At 43.2% G+C, this 27501-nt stretch overlaps 1 protein-coding gene across 2 annotated transcripts in view; it reads left to right on the forward strand.

Annotated features, from left to right (window-relative positions):
* Positions 1–6835: 6835 nt before the first annotated feature.
* SCUBE2 (signal peptide, CUB domain and EGF like domain containing 2) overlaps positions 6836–27501 on the forward strand; it is a 44060-nt gene continuing 23394 nt past the window's right edge. The window contains exons 1-11 of one of the 2 annotated variants that reach the window (XM_064657363.1): positions 6861–6956; positions 8699–8880; positions 9369–9491; positions 9933–10058; positions 13290–13424; positions 19174–19299; positions 19685–19801; positions 20663–20752; positions 22468–22584; positions 23589–23711; positions 25284–25400. In XM_064657363.1, coding sequence (XP_064513433.1) covers positions 9449–9491; positions 9933–10058; positions 13290–13424; positions 19174–19299; positions 19685–19801; positions 20663–20752; positions 22468–22584; positions 23589–23711; positions 25284–25400 — 994 coding nt within the window. In that variant the 5' untranslated portion in view covers positions 6861–6956; positions 8699–8880; positions 9369–9448. Of the gene's footprint in view, positions 6957–8698; positions 8881–9368; positions 9492–9932; positions 10059–13289; positions 13425–19173; positions 19300–19684; positions 19802–20662; positions 20753–22467; positions 22585–23588; positions 23712–25283; positions 25401–27501 lie in introns of both variants that reach the window. The other variant, XM_064657362.1, reaches the window with a different exon arrangement.

Genomic DNA, 27501 nt, shown 5'->3' on the forward strand with positions numbered 1-27501 from the left:
CTTACCAGAGCAAGATTCTTCTTTGATTTCACAGTAGCATTAGGAAGATGTGAGGGCAGTGTCCAGGCCACTCCTCACTTGGGGTGGGTATGAATTCTTTCACAGCGTGGAGCTTACAGGAGCATTTCACAGACGTATTTTATATGTGCAGGTATGGTTTTGTTGTTTCAGGCTTTTTTTTCCAGCTTTGGAAGGGCAAAAATAAAACAGCTGTACTTCATTCTAAGAATTTGATGTATTCAACTTAATATGTTGGGATAATCTTTATACACTTGCACGAAATTGCTTGTTGATGCATTCATAATAGCAAAAAAAAATATTTTTACAGTGCTTTCAGCTATCTCTGAGGCCTGTGCATTTCACAGGGAATATATCTGCCTAAGAAAGGAGGGTTCCATATCTTGACCTTAGCAGATTAGTTGATTCTGTTAAAACCTTTTATCTCAGAGTATTAAATATGGATTAATTTTATCTTGCATGAGGTAATTACCCTGAATTAAGGTTATTTTCTTTTTTTTTTTCCTCTTTACACAAGTTCACCTGGTGTGACATGATACCATTGGTTAAATGGCTGTTTTGGTGTGGACCTTTTTGGCCTCATTATGAGAGTTGACACTGCCTGGATGGATAGAGGCTGGGGTTTGCTGATTGCCAAGCACTGGGAATCCAGTGGCTGGCTCATGAGGGTGGAGCTGTCCATCAGTGACAACACCCTGTGTACTGGCTGTCCAGGTGCAAAAGGAAGTCACACAGGTCATCTTCCCAGCTCCTCAGTTACTTTATTTTCACAGGAAAAGCCACTTAGATATAGACCCCTCCTCCTTCTCTCAGTGGGGGCCTATGCTTAATCCTGTTAGGATTCAAAGCACTTTTTGCTAAGGACTTCCAAGCCTGGAAGGATTTGCTCCACTCAAGGACCAATAGAAGGTTCTGAAACGCAGCAGAAAAAAAGCTGGTTTTGTTAGCTCCCTAAGCAACCAAGGAGGGCTAAGATATTAAATACAGCTGTGTAGCCTGTGCTAGGTTTTTGGGAAGAGATTTGGCTGGCATGTCTAAGAATGGTCCAGTCTGTAGTAGCAGCCATAACTCCTGCCACTCTTCATTGTTTGCCACAAACCAACCTACTTTTTTCATGGGTGTTCCTAGCATGAGTCCAACTGAATAAGGTTAGGATCCAGCATTAGCCCTTTCCATGCCATTCTTCTGAACTGGATGACTGTATAAGAACAAATGGTGTGGTCAGCACCTTTTTAACTAGAACTTTATAAAATTCATCTCCCTTTGCTCAGAATAATGCAGTTGTAACTTTTTTCCCCCTGTTTCTAAAATAAGGGGGCAGGTTTGGTAGGGGCAGGTTCATGTGGCTAGTCTGTTCTGTTGTTTGGTGGGGATTTTTTGGTAACAGTTAATGGAATTTTTTTTCTTTTTTTTTTTTTTTACAGCACACATGCATTCTGTAGAAAGAAATAAAATGATGAAAAATGAGCAGTTCATAATGCAGTAAATATATAGTGCTGCATTGGCCAAACATGTTTACAGGCTGATATCTGATTTGAGGGGGAAAAAAATAGACAATTGCCTATCAATTATTTATGCTTCTTTGATTAACGCTGTCAGAGTTAATACAGTGACACTTTATACAGAAAAGAAAATGCAATATAATAAAAACTTGATTTCAATGTAATGAAATACTATGATGATAAGTTTATACAAAAAAAGCCTTTACCTGCCATAAACTTTAACATCTGACGTTCTGTAGCTGAAAGCATATTCATGAACTGAAGACTCTTCCACAACTTTTTCCATTACAAAAGAGTATTTTTCAAATTGTTCAAATGGGACCTACTAGCTGGATGATCCATATTTTTTATGTGTTTTGAATTCATGAATATGTTAAGATTTCTGCAGTGAAACTATTCAGAGTTAACTTTTTCTGTATATTGTCAAATGATCTTTGTCCGTAGTGCAAGATACTATAGGATACTTGAAAATACTTGAAGATATTGTACACGTACTTCACATCTTTGTAGTTCTTTATTTTATACCTAGAGATTGGCTGTTAAACTAAGATAAAGCATCAGTACCTTATAAACTATATATTTTACTACATGGGGAAATCACTGGCTTGGTTTTTTTAAGGGCCGTGTTGAAGTTTACATTATGATGACAAAAACAGGTACTGTTTTCCTTTTTTATTTTTCCTGTGACATTTCAATCCATTGGACATTAAATGTGAATTGGATATACAAAGCAGTTTTACAGGTGTAGCTCATTTGCTGAATTGCAATAAAATTTGTCTTCTAACATGAAAAAATAGCATTAATGTGCTATTTTCAAAAGCCTCTTATAATTTGGCTAGTCATCTTTTCTTCTTTGCCTGACTGCAGGTATGTATGACATTTTAGTGTCTTATTTCAGGAGGCCTTTTTTTTTTTGTACAGTTTTGTGTCTGATCTGTTCAACTAAATGCCTGCCTCCCTCCCAGCACCAGTGTAGCCTTCTCACAAGCAGTTGTTGTGGATCAGGCTGCCATCAGTGGAAGAGATGACTGCTCAGTAATCAGGGAACGGGGAGAACAGGAAGGCAAAGTGACTGTTGCAGATCTTGGAAGGTCTCTGTGAGTGCACACACGTGTATGTGCTGCTGTTCACTCTATTTCAAACTGTATGAGGCCATCACTCAATGTTTTATACCATCGAGGAAAACAGAACGGAAGGAGTTCGATCATTAATTTGGAGGCATCTCTGTGCCTTCACCTTTCACATACCCCCTGGTCTGTGGTGGAGGCTTTTTTTAAGCAAAGCAAAATAGCAAGTGTTAATACGTCCCTTTGGGGAACCACAGCAGTCTGCCTGAACTGGTGGTGATTCTGCACTGCCAACAACTGATGGTGTCATCCTGTGGGCTCACGGGGGAGATGCTGAGAGGGTGAACTCAACCTGACCGGTGCTCTGGTGGGGTGGTGCTTGTGGCCTGATCCTTGGACAGGTTTGGGTGGTGCAGTCATGAACTCAGCACCTGCTGCCAGGTCTGCTGAGCCTGTGTGAGATGCCAAACCTGCCACCTGGAAACTGAGACCATTTCAATTCCCTGGGCTTTTTAGACTGCTGCTCCTAATTCCTCTGCAGGGCACTCCAGGGATGGACGTGGGTGAGGCCTGCATGGAGCTGTGAGGTAAGTGCAGCTTTAGAAGCACATTCACTTCATCAAGGTAGCCTCGAATATTTCAGACTTCCTCGAAGGGAAAGGAACAAAAAGAACAGTGGGTAAAGTGTGTTGTGCAGCTTCTGGGTGCACAGCCAATGATTGTCTGTTGACTAACTGGTCCAGGCACAAGTCTAGAGGTGTGACCATTTGTTGTAGTGATGACTTGGAAAGTTCTCACAAAGAAATACAAATATCTAAAAGTTAGTGAAGTATCTCCTTTTTCCACCCTACTAAATGAAAGATTTATGTTCTTTAATAGAACATACTGTATTTAGTTCTGCAACAAACGGGAACCTTTCTTCATATAATTGACACTGACATTTTAAGATGCAAAGTCCACAACATGTAAAATATCACTGGTGGATCTGATGTTTGTTTTGGGGAAAGTTTTCTACAAGTGGCATAAAAAGACTTAGACAAGTATAAATTATGTGAGAGGGTTTTTTATACTCCTCATGACCAAAGAAACCTCAAATTTCCTCTCTGCCTGAGATAAGCCCTTTGCAGGTTCTGCTTGCAAGGAAAGCCACTGTTAAAATGCAAAACTGAATGCTGATTACTGAAGATGTCATTTTACATAGAATTCAACAGCCTATGTGGTAGCTTGGAAAACCCTTGGATACAAAGATGGGAAGTCTAAGTGCCAAAGTCTGAGCGATTCATTTCGAAAGAAAACAATTGTTCAAAACCCAGTATACATCTGGAGATGAGTAAGACTTGAAGCTCTGAGACATTATGTGTGTGCAAAGCTTTGGAATAATTAAATACTTGAAAGTATTTCCTCACTTGTCTGTTCCTTTCCTGGTTTTGTTCTGGCACCTCCCCCCTGGACCATCCCAGCTATTTTCAGCTTCTGTCACAAGCACTCATTAAGCTCACTCAGTTATGTTAAATTTTGGGTCAGTATGATGCGCAAAAGTGCAAAGGAAATGGCAATCTAGATGTCTTTAGACAATGTTTGCTCATCATTAAATAATAAAACTTAGCATGGATTATGAAGCATAAACCAGTTCTTAGTCTGAATTTTCAGAGAAAAATATTCCTCTCTACTCAGGGCATCAGGTGTACAATTTCTGGAGCAGTTTTTACATCCACCTGCTCTGTGGCAGCTTAGTCTCGATCTCTGAGTGTGAGGCAACTACAAGTGATACTCATAGTGGAGGGCAGGGGATTTGGAAACTGGGATCTTACCTGTATGGAAGAGTTCCTTTGGAGTGGCAGTCAGTGTTCCTAGCAGGGTTGTGCTCCTGTTGATACAATGAGATCTGACAGTGTTCATGGCAAGAAGCCCCAGGCTTTGCAACATTGTAAGGTGGCGGCACACACTGGTACAGTTGGAAAGAGCAGACAGGTTTCCTGAGGTGCAGCCTTTCTCCAAACATCAACCAGCCAAACCTGTCTCCCCCCAAAGCACCTGTGGAGCAGAACTGAATGGGGCTCTGGCCCATGCGACATGAAGATTTCGTTCAAGACTAAGATGCTGTGTAGTATCCCAAGGAGCAAAAGCGCTGCTGTTGATTTGAGGATCGTTATCCATAAGGTATGAAAATACCCTATTTGTGTGCAATTCTTGCAGATATTTACCAGTAAGCTATTTTTCTCCCTGAAACTTTGTGACTTTTGTTTTATTTTAAATTGCTGGAAAAAATCCCCAAATGGTGCTATTTGGGGTCTCTTCCTGTCGAACTGCCCTGGTATGTTTGGTTTTTTTTCCTCATACTTAACTTAGTGCTCAAGTTGAGTCTTAAGAATTTTTTTAGCTACTCTCTCCGAGTAAAGATCTTAGTACCTAGAGCAGCACCTTGTGACTCTGTAGTTGAATAGAAATATTTAAAAAGGCTACACAAAGACATCTGAGTTGAGGTCTGAGCTTGTCTGGTTTGTGTCTTTAAGAAAAAGAGATATTTTAATGGCAGTTCTTCATCATAAACAAAGGAGTGTTGTATTTGAAATAATGGCCAGGATCCTTCACAAAACACTTGGAGATTTATGTATAAGAAATGGTTTCATTAGCTAAGATAAATTTGATATTGTTCTGTTTGTTTTCCAAGCTACATTGAGGTCTTTTGATCTAACTCAGGCATTCCCAAATGTTTATGTCTCACTTTATGTTTACAGAAGTAAGAAAAATGCTTTGCTTTTACTGCGTCTCAGAAAGCTTTAGTTATTTTGTGTATATGACTCTTCAATGTCTCTTACTGCTTTTTCTGCTACAGTCTTCATATTTGTTCCTACTTCATGTATTTTGTCAAATCTAGTGATAAATATTACTTAAATTAATATTGGTCAAGTTCATTGAGGAAACTTGACTGGAAAGTGCCTGAAATGTGTTATCAGCTTTTCTGTGAGGTGGCTTGAAGTCACGTACCTGGATGGGAAGTGGCTTCTCTGTACATTTGGGAGATTTGTTTGTAGAAACACCTTGACTGGTATCCCTGTTTGAGGGGTGTGCGAATTCCCATTGTAAGTATGATTGTTTATTCATGAGATCGTGGAAACTTGTCAGGAAAGCCTTCGTTCATTTATTACTTTCTGTTGGTAGGGGGACACTTGGGGTATGGTGTGGGGCTGGAGAATCCTTGGAGTGTTTAATGAGCAGCTTTATGTATTTAGAGATGAGATTGACTAAGACTGAAACCGTCGGGGAGACACAATAGGTTGTTTCTCATTGGATTTAAAAAGAGAATAACTTTGATCATTTCAAAAGCAATGAAGCCTGATGCTCCAGTGAGAAAGGAGAGTGGTAATTTATAGCCGCCATTAAGGAAACAAAGACAAAGACTGAGGGAAAGTTTCATTCTGAAGATTTACTAATGTGTATAAACCACTAGAAATAGCTTGGTATTTCTCACAGAACAAAACAAAGGAGAAAGGGCAGTGAAATGGGGATGGGAGGGAGGGCTGGAAAAGAATACTGCCTGCTTTTACTTGCACCCTGAAAGGTCAGACATTATTTAGGAAATTGTAATTTCGGTGAATAATGTATGAGCCACTTTTACCTGCCAAAGGAGGGACAGCTGTGGGAAATCCCTAGCTGGGAATGGAGGTGGGAGGTGTGGGCTCTGGTTTGGCCTTCAGACGGGGATTCACGCACTGCAGTGGGGTGTAATTACACAGTAAAAATTGTAATACCGTGTTTTTGAAGAAACACAAGTGAGGCTGGAGCGAGCTGTGTGCGTTTGGGCTGTGACAGGGTGCCGGCACACAGTCTCTGCACGGGCTTGTCTCCGCTGCAGGAGATGATCTCCCGGGCCGCGGCGGAGCGGGGAGCCCCGGCTCAGGCGTAGTTGCCGCTGGCACCCGCAGCCTGCGTGTGAGGTATCCGCGCTCCTTCGGGAGGCACCGGCTCCGCGGGACACCTGTGTTTGGGGCGCTGTGCAGGTGTGCGAGCGCCGGTGCCGGCTCAGGGAGGGGGTTTTCCTGCGGGGTGGATGGGGCGGTTCGCGTGCCGGGGGTAGCGGGGCAGGGCAGGGCAGGGCAGGGGAGGCCCGCCCAGCCCTCGCCGCCCCGCGCCCGCTGTGGGTGCGAGGCGGGCCGGGCGCCCGCAGACACCTCCTCCCTCGGCCGCCGCCTCCTCCCGCCCGGCGGCGGCAGCAGCAGCCGCAGCGCAGCCGCCGCAGCGCCATCGATGGGGTCCGGCGGCCGCCGCGGCGCGACGGGGGCGAGGAGGGCGCTGCCGCTGCTGCTGCTGCTGCTGCTGCTGCTGCCCGCGCCGGGCGGCCCCGCCGCGCTGCCCCTGCCCCTGCCCGGTGAGTGCCCCCTGCCCGGTAAATGTCCCCTGCCCTGACCCGGTGAGTGCCCCCAGCCCCTGCCCCGTGAGTGCCCCCAGCCCTGACCCGGTGAGTGCCCCCAGCCCTGACCCGGTGAGTGCCCCCAGCCCCTGCCCGGTGAGTGCCCCCAGCCCTGACCCGGTGAGTGCCCCCAGCCCCTGCCCCGTGAGTGCCCCCAGCCCCTGCCCGCTCGCCTCATCCCCTTTCAGCGGATCCCCCCGCGGGCTCCCGGCGCTCTCCCCTCATGGTCTGGTGGCGCTGCCCGGGGCAGGGGGAGGCCGGTGGGAAGGGAAGGGAAGGGGAGCGGCGGCCGTTCCCGAGGTGGGGCCGGCGGGACCGTGCCCGGAGCGGGGGGGGTCGCTGCTCGCAGGGCGCTGCGGGCTCCGCGGTGCGAATGCCGCTTTCCCGGCTTTTCCCTCTCCCTCGGGAGCGGGACGAGTCCCGGGACAGGGCACCTTGGCCGAGGGAACGGGGTGTAAACTGCGTGTGCCGCGGGTGAAGCCGCCTTCGGTCCCCGAGGAACGAGCCCAGCGGATCTCCCGCAGCCTCCGCCGCCTCCTGCCAAGTTGAGGGCTGCGATGTTTGCTCACAGTCTCGTTCCTCCAGGGTCTCTCTTCGGCTCAGGACACTGCTACTGCAAGGGGAAATCTCGCTCCCTGTGCCTACGGATTTTTCCTAGCCGTCCTTTCCATGCCTCTGCGTGCATTAGTGCCGGGGCTTCTTATTGCGGTTCTTTCCCGCACGCTGCAGATCACAGCGGGTTAATGTGGAAATAAGACGGCAGAGCGGCTGTCTCGCCGCTGGCACGAGATATAGTTGATATCTCTGTGTAACCTCTTTTAGGGAAGCCCCCTCCTTGCTGCGTGTTTTCTGGGACCCCTCTTGCCAGGGCAGGTTGTGTCCCGCTGGCTCGGGCTGGGAAGGGGACAACTGTCCGTGTCGGGGTACTCAGCCAGTGCTTGTGCCTGATGCTCCTTCCTGCCCGCTGTCTGTCCTTCCTTGCCCATCCTTTCCTTGTGCCCCACCTACCTGAGTCCCACTAGCTGAAGGCTCCTCAGCCACTCCTGCACCCCTCCTTGCGTGACTTGTTCCCTCAATTCACCACCTCCCGTGTTTTTTAATGGCTTGATTTGAGAGGAGGTGGATTCTGCTGCTCTTCCCAGCTGTTTTCCACTGTTTTCCTTCTTCTTGCTTTCTGGTGGCAGTATCTGGGGACCCCATCACTGCTACTGTAGCCCAGTGCACCTGAGAGCCAGAAAAGCGCTGCTGCTCTAGCACTGGCTCTTTGCCTTGTTTCCCACTGCCAAACCCCATTAGGAGTTAAAACTGAGTGAGCACTTTCTGCTCTTGGCAGCTGCTGCAGTACCTACAGGCATATTTTGTGACTGGGGGAAAGAAAAAAAAAGGCAGGATGAATGCTATAATTGTAAATGGGAAAAGTGCTGGCTGAAATTCCCCTTTAGAAAGTGATCCCCACTATAAAAAGTGGCTGACTATTGAAGTAGTCACCTTCTGCTGATACTCATGCACCACTCCTTGTTTTAGGAGTCAATTTTTATACCTGTGTGAGGTGTTGCTTCAACAATTCTCCCTTTTAGGAAGAAAAATCTTCCTCTTTCTGTGTTTCGGTTCTCTTCTGGTGTATGAAAAACTTTTGCTGATGTCTTCTGCTGCCTGTAACTTTTCTTCCTCTTCTTCTGTTTACACTTCTTCATCTCCAGGACTTCTTCCTATTGGTGTTTCCCTTTCCCTTCATTTCCTGTGCTCTGAAGTTTCCACCTGGATATTTTGCTTCAGTACGCTGTGCTTTGTGATGACTGGCCAGGTTGTTTGGCAGTGCTGCTCACCAGATACTATTCTTGTATTTAAAAAAGTTATTTTTGAATTATACATCTCTTTAATGGTAAGTCAGTCTTTTAACATGTTGGTGGTGACTTTGAAAGTACATTTCTATCAATTCCGCTTGTTACTTTAAAAACCATTTGGCTTCCTGCAGGTAACGCATGGATGTGATCAAGAATTCTTTCAATAACTGTCTTTTTTTAATCAGAAAGATGAAAAATCTCTGATGAATCTCTGTAAAACTGTCAGCTGAGTTTCATGGAGCATCTAGCTGGCCCATAATAGATTGTTTTGGATCCATTTATAAATGGGTACGAGAGCTTATCTGAATTGCACACAAATACATCTGTATGCAGGGAGAACATTATCTAAATTTAAGTGCAGATATGGTCTCTGCATGTTTCTGTCCTGACTCACAAATACACACAACATGCACATGCACACCACAAAGATGTGCTCAGCCTTGTCATCTCGTTGGGGGTGTATGCAGGAGGCATGCCCTGTTCTCCTCCTGCTGACACCCCTTCTGAACCTGCTGTCTTTTCACAGATGTGGATGAGTGTGCCCTGGGGCTTGACGACTGCCACCCAGATGCTATTTGTCAAAACACCCCGAAGCTGTACAAGTGCATGTGCAAAGTGGGTTACACTGGTGAAGGGAAGAAATGTGAAGGTAAAGTGATTGGAGCACTCTGCTCTGCCTGTGTCAGCATGGAGTATTTCTAAAAAGATAGAGCCATTAAAAATAACGGTTTAGAATACAGGGGATGATTTTAAATCAAAATAGTCATTGTTTCTTCACCTGATTTACTGCTTGTTTACAAAATCATAGGCAGGCATTTGGCGTGGATTTTCACCTAGTCATATCACTTGGCCTGATAATTAGTTTGTTGTTTAACCAGCAGTCTTAAAACTGTAAGGTAAAGCTGCAAGGGAATCTCAGGGCATATTGTCAGTCTTTAGAAACATACAGCCAGTAGTGTGTTAAATGTAGTCTATTTGCAAGACAATGATGATTTTGGACAGCAGTTGCTGCTCACATTTACGCAGTGGTGTCTCTGTCTATAACGCTCAAACAAACATCCATCACACTGACTTTTGCTTTATTCCTTAGACATTGATGAATGTGATAACGACTTCAATGGAGGCTGTGTCCACGAGTGTTTCAACATTCCAGGAAATTACCGCTGTACTTGCTACGATGGCTTTATGTTGGCTCATGATGGCCACAACTGCCTGGGTAAGAAGCGTGCTCACGAGCAGTGTGAGTGGTGATGCTGACATAACCCTTTAGCTGCATCCATGGCTACCTGCTGGGCTGGATCAGCTCAGCTAGAGAATGTTGCATGTGGGACAAAGGATTTCCAGGTACTGATGTACCATCTCAGTGTGGCTCTTTCCCCCTGTATAAATGAGGATAATTATGCTATACTTCTGTTGAGTGCATTGGGTTTAAGCGTATGAAGTGTCATCTGTTATTATGCTAAATGAGTTTGTATAAAAGAACATGTGCTATCATTATCCTCTCAGTTCCAAAATTGGTTCAGGATCAGTTGTTAATTGTATTTCCAGGCTTAGAAATCTTCTCTCTCATATATCTGTAATGTGGGGGCTTCTCACTCTTACTCTGTCTGAGTACTTAATGAAAGCAAAGGATGATTTCAAATGGACAGTAGCTGTAGATGATGGAGGCCATGGAAGTACAGAGGGACTAAGCCAAATGCTTGGAGTTTCCCTTGGTGGTTAGTGTGAAGCAAAGTACACAACCCTGGAAGTGTTTTCAATCCTGGCAACACTCCCTTGACCCTGCATGAACACGCTCTGTCCGACCATCTTTTTCTTTTCTTTACTTAAGACCTCCATAGTTTGTTTTTTTTTTTGTGTGCCAGCAGGTGAAAAGCTTTAAAAATGGGTAACGAGACCTTGTGGCTTTGCTGTGATAGTATTTTCCAGCACAGGGGTGCAGCAGTGTACAGGAAGTACAGAAAGGTATGAGCTGTCAGCCTGTTGGCAGTGTGGTGTGCTGCCGGTGTTACTTCCCTGGGACGCAGCCTCGTGTTGATGAAGCTGCCCTGCTTCCAGGACCCAGGCTGGGTACCCTGTGTAGTTCCTCCCTGTGCTATCTGTCCCATTTGCTTTTTCAGAGGTGGCTCAGTTTTTCCCTACTGCTGCACTCAATATGGATGTGCCTGGACATGCCTCCATGCCCGTGTCAGTCAGAGGGAAACTTGCTCTCACAGCATGATTATAATAGGTAGTTAGCTTGACTGGGGTATTTCCCATTAATGTATGGCATATCAGATGGGGGATCAGACCATCCCTAGGCTGTATTTTTTGCTGGGACAAATCCTAAAAGCTCTGGAGTATTCTGTGGGGTTGTGTTGGGGTTTACCTTCTGGGAACCTGTTGCGTGCCCGCAAATTAACCTTGTTACAGTGTAGGCAGAGGAGAGGATGAAGTCACTGGATTCCAAATATTTAAATAAATTAAGTAGAGAGGGAAACAAAATATCTGCTGATAATTTGAAATAATAGGAAGTCCATCTTATTTTTGCATTTGTGTCAACACACAGTGGAGTTCAGTTGAGGTTACCATGAAGAGCTGTTTTCAAATGAACGCATTGTCTCTTACAATGCCACAAAAAGGTATATGTATATTTTGTACCCAGCAGCCCCTCTAGAGGATACTTCAGCTGACTTGCTTGTGATCAGTGAGACCTAGACATAACTTAGACCAAAATTTACCACCTGCTAAGTTACTGGGAAGCTGCTCAGTGTTGCATGGCACACTTCTAAAATAAAATAAAATAAAATGTCACCGACATACAACAAAGTTTTTACCACTGACACACCAATTTTGAGATGTGATGTAAATGTTAAATAAATATTTTGGCATGCAGCAAATTGGATCACATCTTCTCTTAATCTGCTTATTTACTTTGTTCACGCCAGGGTTGCCCTCCTCTCACCCCTATTTTTGAAGATCTCTGCTGTGTGCCTGGGTTTAAGCCAAATAGACAATTACTTGTTGGAAAGAGATGATTTTTTTGAAAGCTATCCAAGGTCTGTAAGACAGAAACATCTGCTGGAGTTCAAATCTGTAGCACTAAAGACTCATGGTGGCTGTTTATTCACGATTGTTTGCACATTCACATCACTGTAGAACTCTAAAATACTCAGCTTCTTTGTGATGGAGATATGTCAGCCGCTCTATTTCTACAGCAGGTCACATTCTTTTGCATCCAATTGGCTTACTCACTGCCTTCAGTAGACATTAAATCTGTTGTAATACTATATTATGCTTCTTACTAAAAGCCTCTCTTTCTCCTTTTTTAAAAGACAGCTGTTTTCTGCCAGAAATGCTACAATGTTAAATTAAAAACATTGTACTATGAGCCAGAAACAATGAACAGAACAGGGAGCTAACATGATGTTTCGTATGAATTTGCAAATGAGACCAATGCTTTGCCTCAGTGATGTTTTGTACTGTTTTTAAGGGACTGAGCATTTTTACTTCCTATTAAAATTGGCATCTCTGAAAATTAGGGTAGGAAAATTAGTTGCTGATAGTGGTTAAAAAAACCCTGTGCTTATTAAGGAGTAAAATTGCAAAGAACTGGAGATTGGGATGAGCATCCTGTTGTTCAGGCATAGCTGAAGTTTTTCTACTCTTTGGTTCTCTTGCAAGCAAAGCCCTTCTGTGTTCTCTGGTGTTGTTGAAACTATGAATATTGCAAAATCAACTTTAAAACTGTTTCCAGAACTTCTGCTCTTGCCCTTGACTGCAGTGAGGCAACATAGCAGCAGCAGCCTTGATGATAAGTGATGATGACCTAGACTTGAGGAGGAGGATGATAAATCAAACTGAGCTTATGATGTTCTGATGAACAGATGTGGTGTGTGAGTTCTAGCTAGGGTGAAAGTAAGGAGCAGGGGATAAGTTTTGAGCTACATTTATTTTGAGATTTGTATTTTTCTTGTTCTACTTTTGCTTCAGAACGGGGGCTTTCTGGTAAAACACCTTTTATAGCTTGGAAGGGTTTGGAGCCAAAGTTACATCCCACTGAGCAAGACAGATTCGTGTATGGTTGCTCAACCTAGATGAAATTGTGTGAGGCTCTGGGGTGATGGTGCCACCCAGCTGCACTGAGGGGCAGGGAATGTTTCTGTGGGTGGTGGAGAGCCCTGTTTCTGGCTCCACTGAGGCTACTCTGCCTCAGCTCAGCCAGCAACCCTGGTTAGTTGGCCAGCATTTCTTGGGAGCCCTGTGACCACTTGGGCAAACTCCAAACAGGGGAAGAGCAGCAGCAAAAATGTACTTTCCCAAGGATGACAGCACAACAACAACAGGATAGCCTGGGGTGTCTCAGCTGCCTGGGTGGCTACATGTGGAGTCGATGTCTGCCTGTGTGCACACCGAGTGTGCTGGTGTCAGCACAAAGCTGATCCCTCTCTTTTCCTCTCTCTTTCAGACACAGACGAGTGCATGTTCAACAACGGTGGCTGCCAGCATGTTTGTGTCAACACCGTGGGGAGCTACGAGTGCCGCTGTAAGGAAGGGTTCTTCCTGAGTGACAACCAGCATACCTGCATCCACCGCTCGGAAGGTACCGGCTGCTGCCCTCCGGGCACCAGGCAGCAGTTTCTGACAGAAGCTGACTGCAAAATCTCTTCAAAAGTATTTGTAGGTTGAGGTTTTCAAAGCTGTGAAGTGTCTTGAAGTCCTCACTGCTCTTAAAAGGAACGGTGTGTCAGAATCTTCTAAGTGGCTTTGAAGACTCTACATCCCTTCTGCCTCTTTGATCCCATCTGTATGTCTGCAGTGTTGTGCTTGTTAAAGGCTGCACTGCTCAACTCCCAGTGTACTTGATGCTCTGTTGTGCAGCTAAGCTGTGTCCTGATCCAAGAAATGACAACAAATGGAAGGACATCAAGTTCCAACCATTTTCATGGACTTTAGTTACAGGACAGTACCTGCATTACCTTCAGGTACCTCTTAGATTCCCTGTGCAGTGTTTAGGTTTCAGCTAAGAGATTTATTGTTTGTCAGCCCCAAAGGTATTCAAATCACGTTCTTTGTTTTGAGTGAAACCTTTATGAATCGACCTTTGAGGGATCAGAGAGTCTTGGATATCTAATCAGGCATCAGATTGAACAAAATTATTTTGGATGCCCTCAGGGAATACTTTAAAGTGGTTGCTCAGATCAGGGAGTTGTCCATGTATGGTGAAAATCTCAGTAAGAAGTATTTAAAGCTGCAAAGCTTTAATCTATGGCTTATTGCTGGCATGACTGTAAGAGGAATCAAAGCATGAATAAACAAATCTCACTTTAAAAATCCCCATAGTGAAGAGATCAGCATTTATCGGCATCTATGGCCATCCACAGATGAGTGTTCTGAGGTGGCTTCATCTGACAGAGTGACTTGATCCTTTGTTTGACTTAAGAATTTGTGTTCTCAGCTTCTCTGGTGCTGGTCTTGGTCTCAAGGGGATTGGGTGAGATGTGATGATTCCTCAGGCTGTTGCCCAGCTTGCCACTGCAGGGGCTGAGCCAGGAGGGGGGACAAGCAGGAAGGCTGCAGTGATGGGACAAGGCATTTCCCTTCATGTTGTCTTGCCAGCAGTAACGTGTGTTTGTGTGCATGCATGGATGATGCATCTAAGGATGAAAATTGGTTGCTTGATCTCCTTGTCTTGTCTGATGCCAAGGGAGGAAAAACTTCCAACTCTTTATTTATACTTGCTGCTACTTGAGTACCTTCTGCTCTCCTGAACTAACAACAGCAACATTCCCTGTCATTAATATTTGTTCCCTAAATTGTACCTATGGAATTCAACCTCTGCTGTCTTGTTTTTGAAGATGCAGCTAATGTCTCTTGCCTTTTTTTTGAAAAAAAGGTTGTTTTTTTTTTTTTGCATAGTACCAAATTACCACTAAATTTGGGGCTTTTTCTTTGAGAAGAAAAATGAAGAGGGGAAAAAAGATCCTTTTTTTTTTTTCCCCTAAAAGCTATTAAATAAAATATATTTTTGTAAAAACCAATCTTAAGGAAGAAAAACACAGTTTTTGCATTAAATGCTTTTTTTCCTTTTCTTGCTTGTTTTGCTTTCTTTAAAAGCAATTTTTTCAGGTTATCGTGCTGTGACTGCTTCCCTCCTGCCCTCCTGCCTCCCCTCCTGTAAAGCACTCTGTGGGATTCCCCACTTTTTTTAAAAAAAACTTTTTTTTCCCTTGGATGGGCAGGCCTATTGTAAGCCCAATCTCCCAGCTTTATCTTTCCCCTCACTTTGTTCTCTGCTTTTCTGCTCATTGCTAGGACTTCTGTTCTTTGCCTTGTGCTTGCATCATTCAGTGTATGTACTTTATTAGTTCTCTCTTGAGACCTCACAGCATTGATCAAAGCAGCCTTTGGCACCTGCTGCCTGGACCATCTATTCAGTTTTGCTTCTTATCTGTAATATATTGGAATATTTCCTTCCCTGTCTTCCAGCCCAATTAAGACTGTTCATACATTAATGCCTGAGAGACCTTCCTTGTGGCAATATTGGCCATTAAATACACAGGAAAAGACTGAACTGGAAAGTTAAGATAGGAAAAAGAGAGCAGCTTGAGGCTCTTGTATTCCTTCTGAGGAGCAGTTTAACGGGGAGCCTGAAAGTCATGTGCCCTTCAAAGTCTATCTGTAACTCTCCTCGGGGTGACTTGTCACCTACTGTGACATGGGACTCAAAATCAGGTAGCTATTAGAGGAGAGTTTCATAATTAAAGTTGATTTTTTTTCTTCTGTTGTGACTGTGTTGGTCTGAAGCACAGGGGTACTCTTGATGGTTCTGCCTAGCCCCTGCTTAAATCACAGGAACTGAAAGTGTCCTGGGAAGTTGTGCACAGTCCTATGTTTTTTTTCTTGGCTATCTGCTCTGAACGAGCTCTTCTTCATCCACACATGGGAGAATGAATTTCTCAGCCTTGGGAGGCTGTTAAAGTATCTGGCAGGACAGCCATGCACATGTATCTTATTTCTGTGTTTAACTTGCACCATATTAGAGAATACAAAAATTTGAAAGACAACAGACGTAATATACGTAGTACATGTTGTGGTTGCTGTTGCAGTGGATGGCAAATCTTGCTGCTCTCCCTTGTGGTATTTCACAGGCATAGCTATCTGCTTGTTGGGCTGAATCAATGGCAGTGAATGGGATCTGCAAGAGGAAGGCCACATTTGAGATCCCTGTGTGGACTGAAAGCTTGTACGCAGGGCACCGTCTCAGCTGCTGCTCTTGGAGTCCTTCTGACTGTGGGGAACAGTGATAACTGGAAAGTTTTTTGGGAAAAGTTGCCATAACATGAGTGTAGAAAGCATGAGAAAAGAGTTAAGCGTTCCTGGGATGTCCTGTTCTGCTGGCTGTGCCAATGGTCCTCAATGTTTGCCTTTTAGAGGGTGCCTCTGAGAATCTCTGGTAACTCTTTGTACAAATACATCCTCTCCCACTGTCCTGTTGAGTCCCTGTCTGAGTGTGCCCTAAGTAGAGCCTTAATGCTCTTAGCAGATTGGGAATGTTGTCTCCACATCTTCTGTGCCAAAAAAAAGAGAAAGGTTTAAACACAGATCATATGTATAATAGATTAGTGTAGCATGACCTGATAGGGAAATATTGTACTGGCTTTTCTTGCCTGCATTTTGCCAGGGATGAGAGTCCTCAGATAATTTTCTGGGTAACTTCAAAAAGGTCAAGAAAGAACTTCAGAAAGGACTGATTTGGCTTGGGATCTTCTCGGCCAGGCAGTCACTGGATGTGGCTCTCTTGGCTGAGTGTGGCAATCGAGGGTCATCCATCCAAAGATACTTGTGTGTCAGTTGGGCAGGGTCTTGTGCAAGAGAAGTTGTGTGTCTGGGAAGCACGTGGTGGGATTTGACCAAAATTTGTTTGGGGTTTGGTTCTGGATCACAGTCTGCCATTGCAACAGCTTGGGAACAATGTGACCTGGGAGGCTCTGTGTCCGTGGAGGAGTTTGTAGTCCCGCAGCATTTATGACTTTAAAGACATCTCTTTAAAACAGCTTTATAAAATAAGGCTGAGAGAAGCCTTGCACCACATTTGGAAACAAGCAGCAGCTTCACAGTAAATACTAGAATGTGTGGCTGCAGGTATCTTCTGTGAAACGCTACCTTTTGGGTCGGCTACATTTTGGTGGGTTTGGTCTAGTAACTTGTCACAAAATGGGTACTTTGTTGTTAAAATGCATCCTGGTTTGGGAAGTGCAGTTTCAGCTTTCTGTGGAGACCTGATTGAATTCTGCTCACTCAGAACAGAGCAGTCCCAAATGGAGCATTTAAACAGTTTGTCTGATGTCAGTGAACTTTACCAAAGTACCTGCTTGAACAGTTTTCTTTCTGGTAGCTCAATAGAGACAAAAGAATAACTTTGTTAACAGAAACTAAGCTGCTAATTCTCTTAATGCTCTCTAATGCCTCTGAGCTAACAGACCAAATCATATTACATGCTTAAGACCAGAACTTTCCCTGAAACACTGGTGTTAATGAGGGTAATTTGTGGCCTCATAGGTTGACTGTTCCTTGACTGACACAATAATGGATGACAGCTTTCATGTGGGCTCCTTGGACTGTGTCTGTGTGCTACAGGATTTGAAGTCTCATTGTCTTGTTGGACTTCTGGAGAGTCCTCACTGTGGGAAAAGATACAAAAAGCCAGTAGAGCAGAATAATCTGGGCTCTGCAGCATCCATTCTTTTGTTGCTTAAAGCTGCCTTAATAGAGAAAGGATACTGTAGCTGGTGCTTAGATGGTGAGAATAGCAGTGAAGAGCAGGGACCTAATTGAAGTGTAGTGGAATAATAGTGACGAGCTGACCTCTGCTTGACAATGCAGTGGGTTTGTTTCCTTTAGTAATAAGGCTGCAAAAAGGGCTGTGTAAGTTTAAAAAAGATATAAGGTGTGGAATTGTTCACACCGTCCCGTTTTAGATTGGGTCACCCTTTTTGTTCTGCCTCTCATTGTGCATCTGCTCAACTCAGTAGAAGCTCGCTGAGGTGATGTGGGATAAGCCCTTGCAGCCAAAGTATGTTCCACTTAGTCTTCTCAAATGAAATGTTGTCGTTGAGAAAGAGCATTTTGGTGTAACTTGTCTCATTAAAGCCAAATGGGCCAAGGCAGAGAATTTTATGGCAAAGGTGTGTTCTCTGTGTGTCTGAGGAGACCATTCAGTTGTCTTCTCTCCCAGTTTTGGAGCACTATTAGAGGACTTCATCAAAAACCTGTGGTATACTGTTGAAAGAAAAACTCTTTCTTTCATTTGGTCTAATAATCCTATTTGATAACTCAGCCAGCTGCTCTATGGTTTTATGTTCTGTGTGCACAAATTGTGTGACCATCTTGCCAACGGTAAAAGCATTGATTTCACTGAACCACGGGGCAAGGTGAAGGAAGTTTTTACAATAGTTTTAGGAACTATTTCTCCCTGTTTTATTGTCTGTGTCATTTTGCAAAGGCCAGACAAAACACTCTGGCAGTCATTCTGTGCATGAACAGCTTGTAACTGTCAGAGATAAAAATGACAGAATGTTTTTAGGAGGTGTAGCAAAAGGAATACAGTCCCTAGTGTCACACTGCTTTTTCATTTGGTTAAAGCAGGCACTGGCACTAAATTCTGTCTAGTTGGGAAGGTATGTAGAAATACAGAACACTGTGATAGTCCTCAGTGAGTTTATTTTGAGTGGTATTCATTGAAATCAGAAAAAAAGGAAACAAAATGGTTAACAAAAAAGAGAATTGACGTACAGCACATGTACAATCTGCATGTCTGCCTGGTCACTCCTTGGTCACTGCTGAGGTAGGCTATGACCTTGGAAATCTGCTTTGAAGGCCAGTAACTGAAATTGTGATGACTCTTGCTACTGTTGGCTAAACATTCCTTTGTCTGGTGGCTGCTCTTTTAAGCAGAGAAATGAGAACTTCACTTTAGACTTGGCTCTTGCCAGATATCGGCCACCTTGCAACTTTTATAAAACAAATGAGGAGGTTTTATGAACACCGGTATAAAGTGAGAGCATTAGATGAGAATGCGGGGGCTGCACAAGTCTAGGGATGTTGCTTTTTGACCTTGCAGTGAAAACATGGGCACAGAAAAGATCACAGAAGGAGAAACCTTGGGGCCATTGACTTTGCAGGATGACTTCTTGCCTTTCCTGTCTGTAAACTGAAACGTCTTGTCCTGACGCTGTAGAGTCTTCCCAGAAGTAGCAGGCTGTGGTCTGTGTGTGTGTTGAACTGACTTTGTTGCCTGCACACAGAGATGCTGAGGATGCTGACGCTCTTCCACTTGTCCTGTTTTGCAGAAGGCATGAGCTGCATGAATAAAGATCATGGCTGTGCCCACATCTGCAGAGAAACGCCCAAAGGAGGAGTTGCCTGTGAATGCCGACCAGGATTTGAACTGTCCAAGAATCAGAGGAGCTGCATTTGTATGCAATATTCTGCGTATGCTTGTGGTTTCCCAAAGTGAACAAATAGTGTTCTATTTGCAGTGATGTGGGATTTGGTATGTTATAGCTAAAGTGGGATGACACACCTAAGTTGTGTGCATTTGAATTAAGATAGAATCAATGCCTTTTGTGGACACTATCACACTAGTCTATTAATTGTTATGGTGTCTGCAGTTTGGGAATTGTGCCATCATTCATAATGGCAGGAAGTTCAGCTCCACAAGAGAGTGCTTCAGTGTGGCAGAGTTCCTTGGGAAAGGGGCATGTTAGGAAGGTGTAGATGGTCAAATGGCGACAGAATTTCACACTGTCTTTCAAAGATGCTGGAAGTACTTGTGAGATGTGAAATATATTTTCTTCCTAGTAACATGTAATCATGGAAATGGGGGCTGTCAACATACGTGTGATGATGCTGATAATGGGCCTATTTGTGGATGTCACCCCAAGTACATCATGCATGTGGATGGGAAAACCTGCCTGGGTCAGTATACGGTGGAGGGAAGTAGTTTGATGTTGATGACCAACTCTAAGGTGGTGTGGGGTTGCTGTGTGTTCATGATTAATGCTCCTCATAATAGTATGGCTAGAAAATGTCAAGGAATTCAAAATTAAGAAACCTGTTAGTGTTGGGTCCAGGCAACTTATTCTTCTCTATGTAAGTAGCTACCTAATGTATTGCAGCCTGCAATTATCACTGGTCCCTCTGAAGCACAAGGCCTGCCACTAACCAAAGAAGGCTTCCTTCCCTCTAGAGTATTTTAGGTTCAGTTTCTCATGTAGCATGAGCCAGAGTGTAACCAGGGAGTGCATCTGTTAAAACCAGAACTCTGAAATCAATTAATGTACAATTTTTGCAAAGCAGTTATCCAGTAAAGAAAGTACATAAGATTTATAAACTCTTACAGTCTCTGGAAGAGTTTGTTGTCTGTTGATTGAAATCAAATGCTTAGACATAAATGGCTAGTCCTTGTATTTGTTCATGATAGATGATGACAGTGTGCTCTTAAGAGAACAGTTCATGACAGTTCAATTAGTTCTTTCATCTTGTTGCTGTTTACTACATCTGTGGCACATCTTTTGTTTTGTTAAGAATACTGAAGCAAACATGACTTGCAAGGCAGCCACAGAAGCAGAGTATTCTTATGGTTTTGACTGAAGAGTCTTCATGATTTTCATTGCTACTTTCTTTATAAAAATAACTTGTTTCTGCCTAGTCAGTTCTGACTGTCTCTGATGATGCAGAGTGTGATGCAGCAGTTTGCATGTGTGTAAATACTGAAAGTCAGATGAGGTTTCTGGTCAGGGTACCTTTACTCATTGGCTTTTTTCGTGTTCCTTACAGAGAGGGAAGAGGCTGTTGTGGAAATTTCAGAGGGGAACACCACAGCAGCAGCTGATGTGGACAAGAGGGTGAAGCGACGGTTGCTTATGGGTAAAAGTGCTGATCCAAAATAATTCTGGTGTTTGTTGAAACCTTTTGGATCAAAGAATTGGTGTGGGTTTGTTTTTGGTTTTGTTTTTTTTATTGTAACCATCAGCTCTGGACTGATTTCTGCCTTTGATGCTTCACTCCCTCTTAAGGAAATAATATTATTCCATAATGTGTTAAAAACTACATACATTGTTTGTGATGGTCAGTGGGGAAGTATCAAGAACTTGCCCTTGGGCTGTGTCTGTGTGCTGCAGTGTATAGTTCCATGGTTCTAATTCACCATGGGAATGCAGTAGAGTCCCTTCTGTGCTACAGTTTTAGCCCTTTTTTTAGCCTAGATTGTGGAGGAAGCAGTGTTTTACCTGCTTCTCTTCAACTGAAAGTATACTTCTGTGTGGAAGAGAATTGGGCCTAGTGGTAAATTGCATTTAGAAGGACATGTTAGGGTGCAAGGCCATCTTATTATTCCTAGAGGTGTTCCCATCTGGCCCAAAATGCTAGTCTCTAGGAGTCTGTCACTGCAGGGAAGGCACTGGCATAAGAAACAATCACTGTGGTCTCAGGGCAGCTGGGTCAGTGGATGTCCAGCTCTCAAAAGCCCTTTCTTCATGCAGTCAGGGTGATTTACTGTGCTTGCTGGCACTTACTTCAGAAGTGGCATGGAGGCTGAGAAAGAAGCTACCAATAGTGTAGGGCTAGCCCTGAGCTCCTGAGTCCATGTTTAGACACCTAAATAAATATCCTGGTTTTCCAAAAAAAAAAAAGAGAAAAAAAAAGAAAGAAAAAAAAGACATTTCTGTGGAAAGAAGAAGAAAGAAGATGTACTCTGTCTTCCCTTGGAGGTTGGACATAGCCTCCCAATACTGAATGTGAGATGAGAAACTGCAAGGGAATTAACCAATACAGTTCTCAAAACTTGAGAATGAGTGGCATATGCTTGATGCTGCAAAAAACTAGGATAGAAAGAGAGAGCTAGAGAGAGCTAGAAAGAGAGAATTTCAGAAAGCAGACATAAAAAATGTTCTTTGCAGCTCTCTCAATCAATATGTGCTATATAAAATTGCATTTGTCCAGCCAGTGACAAGGCTGTTAGACTGACTACAAGAGGATGGATGCCAAAGAGTGAGTTACTTCTGTTTAGCTGGATGTGAAGAACCGTGTTTTGAGGGTGTTCACTAGAAAGGTTTGGTGAGATTTAGACATAGTTTGAATAGGGGGAAGTTAGACCAACAAACTTTGTTTGAAATGGCAAAAAGGCACATGGGTTACCATTGTGGATGTTATCCACCATGACTGGGGGCACAGGTAGGATGGGAAGGTGTGTTGGGAGGGATTTAAGAAAATTGGTTTACTAGTGCCAGGTGTAACCAATTGTCTGAGTGTGGGTGGGAAGCGTCAGAGGATCAGCCAGGACTGAGTGTGGGCATAAGGAGACAGAATGACAGTAACAGAGTCATCATCAAGGAGCAGGGTTTTGTGTTTAAGGACAAGAATACCCAGTGGGCAGTATCTTAGGTTGTAGAGTCTCCGCAAAAAACCTGGAAATAGCTGAGGCAGGGGTTTTGCCAAACACATGTTTTTAGTAGCTGCTTGTGTACACTAGACTAAATCTGTTCAAATAGCAGTGTGCTTGGAACTGTGCCTCGTGTCTCATGATGTTTCCTGTTACCATTATAACATCCCTGAGCAAACTTCAGCTTTATCTTGTTGGCCAGAAACGTGTGCAGTAAATAACGGCGGCTGCGATCGCACGTGTAAGGACACGTCGACCGGAGTTCACTGCAGCTGTCCTGTGGGATTCACGCTCCAGTTCGATGGCAAGACATGTAAAGGTGAGTTTTATAATTGTAGACATGTGCCTACCTTGCTTATAAGGTGTTAATCTCCAAATGAAGGTAGTCCAGCGTGCAGAGGAAAGGCAGTGTGTGTAACCTAACCAAAGAAAGGACTGCAGCCAGGGTGGAGGTGTGGTTTGCATCGCATCAGCTGTACCATGTGCAGAGAATCTCTTCTGCTCTGCCCTCCCCCTCACCACTTCCACCTCTCGTGCTGAGATGGCCTCATTTTTCGCAGGTGAGGTTTGGTAGAGGTAATAAAGGCCTGTGGTGCAGTAGAGGTCAGTGCTGGGAGAAGTAGGCATGTAGGTGCTTACAGGTATACAGTGCAATAGTCTGCTGTTTTACCTGCAGTCAGATGGGTATTAGAGCAGTTTGCAAGTAAATATCAGGTGTGCAAATAGGGATGTGTTTTATAAATATATACTGGTCCAGGTGGCTCTAATGAGAGTACTGGCAAGGAGCAAAGGGACAGTTGTTAGAATATACAGTATATTAGAATACATTTTCCAGCGATTAGATGTTAAGACTGTTCTGCTAAGCAAAAATGATGAAATCCCCATGCATGAGTCAATTAATATTAGATAAAGGCCTCATTCTAATATTGGCATGAAAAGGATGGGGTAGCTCAGGAATCTGCCTGAGATTTTCTGCTGGGCTCACAGAGAGGAAATGGAGAGAATGTTTAAAATGCTAAAACCTTTTAGAGAGCGTTGGAGTCAAAGTGCTTCCAAACAGAACTTAGGGAAATGGTCTTTTATGAATACATATACCCAAATGTAACTGACAGCAGTATGTTAAATGAGAAGAAATAACACTGTCCTGGGACTGAATGGGCCAGGACCAGGAAGAGCTGGACCTGATCTTCCTTTTGTGGTACTCTCACTGGATTTTGTTTCTGGGCTCCTCTAACCAACTGGATGAGACTGTTTTCTTGGTCTGGCAGTGGAAATATGTTGAGTGCACTATGTTTATTTGTTGAAGTGCTTTTTTTGTTACAGATATTGATGAATGCCAGTCCAATAATGGAGGCTGTGATCATTTCTGTAAAAACACTGTTGGCAGTTTTGATTGCAGCTGCAGAAAAGGATTTAAATTATTAACAGATGAGAAGTCTTGTCAAGGTATGTGCACTGGAGAGACAATAGTAGAACAAAAGTAGGACAAATCAGCGTGGCTTGGACATCTACTACAATGATGAGGTGATAATGGACTCCAGAATTTCCATTCCTCAGTGTTGGATATTTTTTCTTCTGAAACAGCTGTTGAGTTAGTACAGTTGGCTTGATACTATTGTAGGAGATATATTTAATGGCACAGTGAGCTATTATCAGGAAGTGACAGAGACAGCATCATATTAAAAAGCTTTTTGTGAGGTTAATACTTCCCCTTGCCTTAATGATCCTAAAATAATTTACAGGGAAAATTAGACAATATCTCCCTGTCCATCTTACTGACTGATTCACCATTGCAGTGAAATTATTTTTTCTTAATAGGACATTTTGTTGCCATGAGTTCATTATTAAAAAGGAAAAAGATATAACATGATCTATGAAATTATAGGCCTGGAGACAGACTGGAAACACTGTTCTCTAAAACATCATAGAGCATTTGATTTTGAAGATAACATGGATTTCTCCTGTGAGATTTGCACAGCATATTTGCTTTGCTGTATAATGGTTTGTACATATAGAGTTAGCAATCCTGTTTAAGCTGCTTAAATGCATGAAAATTTAAATATCAAAATGCTCTGGTTTTGTGGAAAAGCTACAGTATGAAACAATATAATGTCAATCAGCCAAATGGTGAATTGTGCCATTTCCTAGGCAACTATCTGACATTAATGATTAATTGCAGAAAGCTGAACTGATTATCAGAAGGTACTTTTCACCTGCATTTTTGGTGTATTCTTATCCTTCAGAAATCAGACAAAGGACAGCTATTTATATGGAGCAAACTTACTATATAAATATCATATTTTCAAGATATTTTGTGGGGTTTTTTTAGATGTAATTTGTTTATAAATGTATTTTAAAGACTTGCATCTCCCTTTTGTCCCTGTCACTTCTCTAACTTTCCCTAGACTGTTTCAGAAGTGATACCTTGAAGCATGCCAAAGCTCAAGAAACAAGATTGATGAAATGTGTCAGTGAAGTTGATGTGAAAGTTTTTGTGTCTTGCAGCATTCTTACGTGGCATGCATAATGTATTAGCACAGAAATTTTAGGTTCTTTCGATGGTGTAATAAATGTTCATTCTTGGAGAAAATGTTGATTTTCAGCAGGCTTAAATCAGACACTGTATGTTCACATGGAGTTAAAATTGTGGCCTTCGTTTTTATTTAGGGAGGAAAAAACAAAGGCAATACTTTCTTTTGTAGAATTCTTTTCTATGTAGACTTTTCTAAATGAAATAAGAGTTTTTTCAGCAGTTTTCTTCTCCCGTAGAAGAGAAATAATTTGTTTTAAACATAATTTTAAAAATGTAACAGCAGTTTCTGCGTTTGCCAAGAAAAAGCTTGTTTGGCAAGCTAAGCGCTCTTTTAAAAGTTGTCATTTCGTTATGTTACATTATTTGCTTTCAAAGAATTTGCTTAGTTTACATAAATCTGCACATCTCCGCGTCCAACTCCGTTAGCTCATCAGGGCTGCCTTGTCAGCCTGAAAGATACTGATGCCTCCCTTTAAAACCTGCAGACATTGATGAATGCTCCTTCGAGCGGACGTGCGACCACACGTGCATCAATCATCCAGGCACCTTTGAGTGTACTTGCAACAAAGGATATGCTCTCTATGGCTTCACACATTGTGGAGGTGAGTTATGGAAAGGCACCACAGGCCATTGCTGATTGCCACATGGCTGTTGCCACAGGTCTAGTTATTTTCTGCGCAAGACGCAAGCTGAGGTGTATGCAGGAGGCCCGTGGAGTAAATTTTACTCTCTGCCAGGATAACGAGACACAGCAAAAGTAGGAAATAATCCTGCTTATTTCTTTCTTTGCTCAAGTGATTTTACCTTCACACCATGTTGCTATTAGGACAAGCTGATAGGTTTTGCATTTGGATATGAAAGCCCTAATTTGATACGATTTTCACATGCAGAAGTGTCATTGACTTCAATGAAAAGTTAGTGGAAAAGGCCTTAAAGAGCAGGAAGGTCTGAATGACTTCCAAAATTATGGTTCTGCAGGTTGCCTTTGTGCATATGTCAGATCCTCACATGATGTAGATTGGAATTTAGCTGATGTAGTGCCACTGATTTACAGTGGCCAAGATTAATACTCTTGAATCTTTTATGTCTTTCCTACAAAGGCAGTTCAAGGAAAGAGAAAGATGTTCACAGAACCTTGATGCATGTCAAATGTGAATATTTGTGTGAGAAATTTCCAGATTTTACTTAACAATAGCTGGGACACTAAATGGAATTAAATTTGGTTTATATAAGCTCTTGGCAAGATTTTACTGACTTCACAAGACCTTACCAACTGGAACAATTCAGAGATCTCTGTATGCTTGTTCTGTTCTACCCTCTGCCTCTACTCTCCTTTGCCTCCTTGCAAAGGAGATTACAGGGCTACAACATCTCTGTGTTGTATCCTGATGAACAGGGGAACTTGACTGGATAAGGAATAACACTGTTCATGTGCTCTACTTGCAAAAAGAAGTCAGTTCTCATTAATTCTTCTGCGTTAATTCAATTTCTTTTGGCCACCAGTGAGGCAAAGGAACTGTAATTTTGCTGTTGGCTGCTAATTGGCCTTTTCTTATTCCTGGGGAGAAGATGTTAATCCTCATACTGTAGTAAGTCCTTCATTGACTGGCAGTCATAGGCTTTGTCAAAGCTGGTAGGGATACTGCATATACACCTTTTGACCTCCAAGGAAGAAGTCAATAAATACTGGAGATAACAGGTTGCCATTGCATGCAGCATCCTGACAAAAGGTCCATGAAAAGCAAAGATTTGGGCTGATTTTGTAGTATCTTAGGCAGCAATACTAGTTTAAGGTGTTCCCTTCTTTCTGCATTATTCCTCTGCTGCCCATTCCTACCCCTGCTGTCTAAGTTCTGTTAATTAGGATATTTCCCCCCGAATTCAGATCAGTTTTGTAATGTGTTTCACAATGTTTTCTAACAAATTGCTACCTACAGGATATCTGTAAGGGGGAACGAATGGTTGGGGAGAGCAGTGACAAGAACTTGTTATTAGCATTGAGAAAATTGTATGTAGAAGCAGGTACCCTCAGTTGCACAAACTTTATGGGACTTGTGACAGGTTTCTTGATGACAGCTTTCTAGGTCTATGCACAATTGCCATAGAGCTACAGGAGACAAGTGAAGCAGTCATCGAGGTGGATCTGAGCAGCAAAGACATAGAACTTTGCATTTCCCATTGTTGAAATTCATGAGGTTGCTATTGACCCATTTTCCAGCCAGTCAAGGTCCCTATGAATAGTGGCACAACCATCTGGTGTATCAACCACTCCTCCCAGTTTTGTATCATCTGCGAACTTACTGAGGGTGAACTCTTGTCCCATCATCCAGGTTTAATCAAGAGGATAAATAGTACTGGCCCTGGTATTGACCCCTGGGATACAGCACTAGTGAATGGTATATTCTGCATCAGCATGCAAGCTTGCACCAAGGGCAGTATGTTGTGTTGCCAGTGGTTTCTCCTCCTGTTGGCATTTATTGGGCAGGACAAGGCCCTAAAATTGGATAATTGGCCAAAAGGGACAATGATGACACAATGTTTGCCCACAGAGTCAAACCATGTTCCACAGTAGTTGTATCTATCAGAGCACTTTGGAGGATCGATGAGTATGAATCTTGTCTGTGTTGCCTGTCTTTATTACCAATTAGAAATAAGAATTAAGCAGACAGTACAATGCATATTTGATTTGACCTCCTTTTCCTG

The sequence above is a fragment of the Pseudopipra pipra genome, chromosome 6, assembly GCF_036250125.1.
Source record: "Pseudopipra pipra isolate bDixPip1 chromosome 6, bDixPip1.hap1, whole genome shotgun sequence".
NCBI lineage: Eukaryota > Metazoa > Chordata > Aves > Passeriformes > Pipridae > Pseudopipra > Pseudopipra pipra.